Source organism: Nansenia antarctica (genome assembly GCF_963989245.1).
Source record: "Nansenia antarctica genome assembly, chromosome: 4".
NCBI lineage: Eukaryota > Metazoa > Chordata > Actinopteri > Argentiniformes > Microstomatidae > Nansenia > Nansenia antarctica.
The window spans coordinates 19,228,841-19,236,885 of NC_137689.1; the positions used below are offsets into that span (position 1 = coordinate 19,228,841).

At 43.6% G+C, this 8,045-nt stretch overlaps 1 protein-coding gene across 1 annotated transcript; it reads right to left on the bottom strand.

Annotated features, from left to right (window-relative positions):
* Window positions 1-4,839: 4,839 nt before the first annotated feature.
* On the bottom strand, window positions 4,840-7,719 carry LOC308155789 (C-type lectin lectoxin-Enh2-like; the record flags this gene model as incomplete). Its single annotated transcript, XM_080529162.1, has 4 exons — window positions 4,840-4,907; window positions 5,650-5,761; window positions 7,032-7,183; window positions 7,659-7,719. 4 exons carry the CDS (start codon window positions 7,717-7,719, stop codon window positions 4,840-4,842), a joined length of 393 nt encoding a protein of 130 aa, XP_080385288.1.
* Between the last annotated feature and the right edge of the window lie 326 nt (window positions 7,720-8,045).

Here is an 8,045-nt window from a genome sequence, read left to right on the forward strand (position 1 = left end):
AGAGAAAACCAGCGTCAGAAGACCTGAGAGCTGGTTCACAGGTACAGGTAGCCCAGAGGGAGAGAGTGTAGGTGAGTAGAGGACTTACCTGTTAAGAGTGAATCTCCGATAGGCTCTTTAGGTTCTGATCAGCTAGAGAAAGAGGAACACAAGGCAGTAACGACCCTTAGCTATGACTTCACTCACGATAGGTCCTGTTGTCAGGGTCACAGAGAAAGAACCCAAGCACAGGACAGAGACCTTCAAATACTCCAAGTTGATGAGAAGATGAACCACAGGTGTGTTAGACTGAGCAGGTGGAGGTGATTACCACACTGCATTGCTGGAGCTTGAGGCCACCCCCACCCCCACACCCACACCCACACACCCACACCCACACCCACCCCCCCACACCCACACACACACACACACACACACACACACAAACACACACACACACACACACACACACACACACACACACACACACACACACATATTGTCACTTTATTGTCACTTTTTACTACTCATTATTGAATTGTTCATTGTTGCTGACTGCTGTTGTTGAGCATGTAGCAAGATCCCAAAACATTTCAGTAGGTCAATTACAACTGTATCCTATATAATTGACAAATACAATTTGATTTGATTTGATATGACACACACACACACACACACAGAGAGAGAGACAGACAGGGGAGGGAGGGAGAGAGAGAGAGAGAGGGAGAGAGAGAGAGAGTGGGAGAGAGAGGGAGAAGGAGAGAGAGAGAAGGAGAGAAGGAGAGGAGAGAGAGAGAGAGAAAGGGAGAGAGAGAGAGAGAAAGAGAGAGAGAGGGAGAGAGACGGAGAGAGAAGGAGAGGACTGTTGGTGACAAGTGAAGTGTATCCCCCCTCCTCACCCCTCCACCAGATCACCCTCGTTTCTGCGAGTGTGTGTGTGTGAGTGTGTCTCTGTGTGTGTGTATTTTGTGTGTGTTATTTCATTGTGTAATTCAACTATGTATTTTATTTAGTTTGTTGTAAGGCTCTTGGGAGATAAGCCAATGGGAGGGATGGTTCTTCTAATATCAAAAGTAAAGAATGTTATTAAATAATGTATACTATATAAAGTAAGTTTATTTTCTTTAAACTACCCAGCAAGTCTATCGTCCAAACCACCTTTAAACCTTTTCTTTGACCAAAATAAGACTTTGCAAGCCCACACATTATCTTCTGGGAATCATTTATCTACACTGAACAAAAATATAAACGCAACACTAATACACTATTAACACTTTCGTTTTTGCGCCGATCTTTCACGAGTTTGAAATCAAAGAACTAAGACTTTTTCTATGTACACAAAAGTCCTATTTCTCTAAAATGTTGTTCTCAGATTAGTTTAAATGTGTGTTAGTTAGTGAGCACTTCTCCTTATAGAGATAATCCTCCACCTGACAGGTGTATCAGGCGTATCCAGATGCTGATTAGACAGCAGGATTGTTACACAGATGTGCCTGAGGCTGGTCACAGTAAAAGGCCACTAAGCGGGGTACACACATAAGGATTTTCAAAATCTTAACCGAAATCTTATCTGAGACAGACCCCACACATGAAGAAACAAAATCTTGGATTTAACAGCCTTGATCGTATTGTGTGTGGTGTGCGCCGATTTCCCCATTTCAGCACCCCACAGACATAAAGATTTTCGTTACGACAGACTCCAGACTCTAGAGCAGGGGTCCCCAAACTACGGCCCGCGGGCCGAACACGGCCCACCCCCACACTTGGACCGGCCCTTTGAACAACGTCGCCCCCACACACTCTCAACAATGCCAGAAACATATTTTGAAAATTAAACTTTAAATATATGTTTTAATCATATCATATCTGTATTTGATATTAAAGGTTGGCTTTCAAATTAAAATTTCCCTTAGTTATAAACTATTTTCATTAATAACATTATTAGTTAGTTTCACCCGCCCACAGAATGCGGATCTATAGCAGGTGCACGCGAGCTAGAACGAAAATTCAGAGAGATGAAAAATGGCCAAACGGTTGGTAAAGAGAAAAGTTGATTCAGAATGCAGGGTTTTTAACCAACAGTGCACAAGTGATTATTATTGTTAAATGCAAAGAAGTTTGTCAATAAATGTATGAATGTGATCGCGGAGGAGGTGTGTCCCGCGCACCAGATGAATTGAAACAATGGGGGATAGATAATGTAGATGCCCAGCTGCAGGAGAAAACAAAATAATTTGTTCATGATCTGTGTCAAGCAGGGTTTTTCCTGCATAGAGAATTATGAGGCGGCTGCCTCCGTCATATTTTAGCCGCCTTCAGCTCTCAACAAAACTCTGACGGTCGTATTTTCTACAAGCGTTTCTGTCATTTCTAACTGCAATAGCGGCACTGCGCCGACGTGGTGGCGGGGGCGCTGTTTCACAAATAAGTTAGCTTTCGTTTTTGCTAGCGAAATAGCTGATAGTTGATGTTGACTGCTCAAGGAGAATACATATTTGAAAGTACAGAATGCCTGAGAGCCTTATATTGCATTATATTACATTATATTTTGATCATCTGGTGGCTGAATATTGTGTTTTCCTTTACATAAATAATGACATTTCCACCATAAATTGATGCAGAAAGGTCACAAATTGGTGCATATCAATTCACCAGAATGGTAGAAATTAAGTGTTTGATGCTCGTTTAAGGACCCCCAGACAGCCCTGCTTCATGGGTCCCCCCGTGTATGATGAGGGTCCTCCCTCATGTATCAGACTGTAAAACGGATTATATTTCATTGACATATCACTATAGGTATAAATTCCATCCAAATTCAACTGTTTAGACTTTGTTTGCATCCACCAGTGCTCTCCTGCGCGCAATTGCTTTGCGCAACCGCCTCCATTTCACTCCGTTCCATATTATTTTATGTTAGAGACCGACCCAGGCCCCCCATCACAGAAAGGAAAAATGATGTGGCCCTCACAGAAAACAGTTTGGGGACCCCTGCTCTAGAGTCTCGTTCCCCAAGCCAGAAATCTCGCGTGAACCCATCCTTTTAATATTGCCTTTAAATTACAAAATAATTCAATTAAGATTATATAATGATTAAAGCACTTTGAGCCGCAACGTTTGCAGGAAAAGCGTTATACAAATAAAGTTATTATTATTATTATTATCTAACGTAGTACCCTGACTGACCTGTACGAGACAACCATGTGCAACAGGGCAAATAAAGTGCCGAATAACGAAAAGAAGATGACATTTTCCACCCTAACCACAGTCTAAAACCGCTAATTCCACCAAACAATCTGGCAACCATGATTTCTGGTCGTAAGTATTGAACACATTTGACATTTACGATTGCCGGCCACGCCCATTTTCCGAGCAGGTTGTCGGGAGAGATTGACTCTTAACACACCACACCACAGGATTTTGTTATAGGAAAATGTTAAGAGCCATCTGATAATCGGGTGTTTTCTGTCGTTTTCAGCCATCCGAAAATCGGGCCAAAATCGGCCAGAAAATCCTTATGTGTGTACCCCGCTTAAGGGTGTTTTCTCACCAGAACATTTGCTTCACGTGGAATCAGAGTTTAGGATAAAATTCGCTTTGCTCTGCGTCGTTTGGAGCTGTGAGAATGCGCATTCGAAGTCACTCCCGGAGCAAATATCCGACGGATGCTCTGCTTGAAAAGGGTGGTTTCACTCGTTAGAAACGACGCATCGAGGCTGTCCATAGGAAAACAGCGCATGCGTGTTGATCTGGATAAGAGCGGGACGAACAATTTTCCATTATTATGACCAATCATCTACCACGTCTGTTGCTTCGATTGCGTATGTTACTTCGTTTACATAAAGGACTGCGAGGACGCAAATCAGAGAAGTAATTTACGCAACAATGTTGCAAACTCATCCACTTTCTCTGGCTCATGATTCAGATTTTCATGTGAGAACATGACCTCAAATGTGCAGTTTTGTCACAGCACAATGCCACGGATGTCGCAGGTTTTGAGGGAGCGTGCAATGTCAGTTCAGTGTAGTCGTCTACTGTCCTCTACTCGCTTCATTGAAATTTAACTAAGAAGCTAAAACGTCACCAACAAATCATTCAGTAAGTCGAATTGAGTCCATTTTAATGCAAGGATAATAGTTCGTGTGATTTTTAAATTAATATCTTTGTTTTTATAGGGTCTTGACACACTGTAGATTAGGATGTCACTAGCAAATGTCAATTTCTTTTTGATTCACACAAATTCCCCAGTCCCTGCCAGTGACAAACTTACCCATAACCACTATTCACATGATGGTGCAGAAACTGCATTGCATGTGCTGGATTTGCACTACACGTAATGCTTTGTAGTAAAATAAAATAAACATTTCCAGCCACTTTCTTGAACATTTGAATTCATTGTTGCAAACACAATTATGGATGAGATTATTTTCCATTAATGGATTCTTTTTGGTCACTTGGTTATAGACCATTGTTGTAGAGTGACTGAGATGATGTCCTATTGACTGTGCTTTTTCCTCTCCACCATTCAACTTTGTAGATGTTTGTAAGTCTCCAAGCTTCAGAAAACTGTATTTAGACTTTTTTTTTTGCTCCTTCTATCACGGAGACTGCCAATGGCCCCGGGCCTGAGCTAGATTACTCTTCCTGCTACGACTGGTGGATTGATGATTCACTTGCTTAGTCAAATGTATTCATTGTAAGTCGCTTTGGAATAAGGCGTCTGAGAAATGGCAAAAATGTAAACGTAATGAAAGCAATATACATTTTTATTGCAATAATTTCAGCAGATGGGCATCAGCGTCAAGAGAACAGGCAAAAGATGACCCGTGTGTCCAGTCATCTCCACACTGGTGAGGTCTGAGGTCACAGCTCTCGGGAACATATAGAGGTGAACTTATAGCCGCAGAACCCGTCGTTCCACTTCCGGCCCGCTAGAGAGGAGAGAGAGAACAGCACAGCTGGTAAGAATTCATATGGTAAATGGACTGACTTATATAGCGCCTTACAACGGCCTCTCATTCACCCATTCACACACACGGCGGCAAGCTACCATGCAAGGCGCCGGCCCGCTCATTGGGAGCAATTTAGGGGGTTAAGTGTCTTGCCCAAGGACACTTCGACATGTGGCCAGCCGGGGCTCGAACCACCGATCTGCCGACATTGCGATCATTAGATGCCGGCTCTACCTCCTGCGCCACAGCCGCCCCAGACTGACAACAGCATTTTCTTTCAAAGGTGCAGATTCTGACTAGAGAAATACAGCACACACTAATGAACATAAGTTGAGATTCATTTTAAAACTAGAAGAGCCGTGAGGGGTCTTATTTAAAAAAAAAATATTTTTACTTGATCAAATTTCAGGACCCTCCTTCCATGACGTTTCCTAGATATGTGTTCTACCACCCAGTATCCTTACATTTTCTAAATCACTTCAGGATAAGATAGTATAAAGCAGTGTGTAAGTTTTGCAGTGTGTAGGAGGCAGGCTAAAAAAAGAAGTGCCCTCTAATGATCTGTGTGTAAATAGCAGATTTACATTCTAAAAAGGGGGTCTATTTGACACCCAAGGCAGCTCTACTAGTAGGTAAAATAGGCACGGCTGTTGTAGGGTTAACTCCCATAAAAGGCATTTATCTATATTTACATGAAAAACAATGAATAGCTGTACAGTACCACCCCAGTTCATTAGTAGACAGTGCTCCTTCTGTCTGTGGTTGTTGGGCTCTCCTCTGTTCCAGTTGGTGTAGGAGAAGACAGTCCCGTCGCTCCACAGCCAAACGCCCTCCTGTGTAGAAGAGAGAACTGACATATACATACATGCTGGTGGAGGCTATGGGAGGCTGGGTGAGGCTGGGGGAGGCTGGGGGAGGCTGGGGGAGGCTGGGGGAGGCTGGGGGAGGCTGGGGGAGGCTGGGGGAGGCTGGGGGAGGCTGGGGGAGGCTGGGGGAGGCTGGGGGAGGCTGGGGGAGGCTGGGGGAGGCTAGGGGAGGCTGGTGAAGGCTTGGGGGAGGCTGGGGGAGGCTGGGGGAACTGAAACTGACTGTTCTCCTCAAGCACTTCCTCCAGGAAACTCGGCTTTATATTTTTAACCATTTCATGGTTCAACAGGTAAGAATTAATTGAACAATTCAACTGTTCACCAAGTGTTTCAGTAACTACCAAGTGAATGAATCGTCATTGACCGGTTGTTAACATGACTAAGTTGGAGGGACACAGGATGACAGAGACGTACAGTGACAGCATCGTGACCACCGATCCAGCTGAGGCGCCCCCACAGGATCAAGCTCAGAGCGAAGTTATATTCTCCTCTGCTGTGGACAGATGCCAGGTTCCCTCCCTGGGACACACAGCCCATCTGGAGAGAGAGAGAGAGAGAGAGAGAGAGAGAGACAGACACAGTCAGAGAGAGAGTCAGAGAGAGACAGACAGAGAGAGACAGACAGACACAGAGACAGAGAGACAGAGAGAGAGAGAGACAGAACCCACAAAACTTAACTCTAGCCTGATACACCAGGTCATCTGTGTTACTCTATAGTAGAGTACAGTCAAGCCACACCATTTGGAACATGTGTCAGTCTATAAATAAGATAATTAGTTATATAGCGCTTTTCTAGACATTCAAAGACACTTTACAAACTGAAAAGATCGAGTAGTAACATAAAAAGAAACAATAAATAAAATAAAGTAGAGGGGTCCAATACATTTTTCGATTGCTAAATCGAATCTCGGCTTTTAAAAAAAATAAGTGGTCATATCATATCGATCTTATCATGTCTATACATCATATTATCATTTTTAGATTACTAAATCTAAATCAAAGTGTCTTTGTAGGACAATCTACTCTGTATACTGCAATTACACCTAGATTTTCGGGCGGAGAAGCGGCGAACAAGCAACGCCAGCGTCCTCTCTCGACCGGCATCTCTTAAAAAGGTATGTAGTGGTATGAGTCCATGCTTGGTTAAATAACAGACACATTTAATCATTCCTATGTTGTTAAATCCATCGGGGGCAGGGGGGGTGCACAAGATGGAGTAATGGGACTCAGCACAAACCTCTGCTTCAGCCCATGTGGTTGTGTTGGGGTTGAACCTGTAGCAGCGAGCGCCGAACACAGACCAGCCAGAGGGGCAGGTGTCATTGTCTGCTGCCCTCCTGTTCCTCTCCACCGGCCCCACCTCCACCTCCACCTGCACCCCCTCCAGGTCTGGAAGGAGAGAGTCGTCAACATTTTTTTTTACATTTTTGTCATTTAGCAGACGCCTTATTCTAAAGCGACTTACAATCGATACATTTGACTACGCAAGAGAATCAACAATCCACCAGTCGTAGCAGGAAGAATAATCTAGCTCAGGCCCGGGGCCATTGATAGTCTCTGTGATAGAAGGAAAAACCTTCTTCTATCACCATCTTCTAAACCTAGACTTTTCTTTTTAATATATATATATGGACACTTGAGAAACAGAGATACAGTACAAGGGGGGCAATAGAAGTTTTAGGGGACACAGTAAAGGGGAAAAGCAGGTGTCTTCAGGAGACGCAGTGCTGGGGGGTAGTAGATGTCTCAGGAAGAGCAGTTAAGGTGTAACCTGAAGAGATGAGTAGTGACTCTGCAGTTCTGACAGCTCAACTGGTTCACATGGGACGTACTGCACGTACACACATCCCATTCACTCACTTACTTGCGTCACCCAGGGCCGCCACAGCACAGATCAGCAGAGAAATGGCCAACAACATCGCCATGGTGATGATGGGTTTCTAATCAGAGGATAATAATGCAAAAAAAACAATCTTCAGGTCAATGAGACAGTAAATAATAACTTTTTATTTGTATAGCACTTTTCCTGCAAATGTTGCAGCTCAAAGTGCTCCAATCATTATATAAACATTATTTTATTAGTTTGTCATTTAAAGGCAATATAAAAAAGTTGGGTTTTTAGTCTTGACTGAGGTTGCATCCCTAATGTAAACTGGCAGTGCATTCCACAATCTGGGTGCATAACATGAGAATGCAGCCTCACCAAACCTCTTCTTTTGTACTTGTGGTACACAGAGAAAACCAGCGTCAG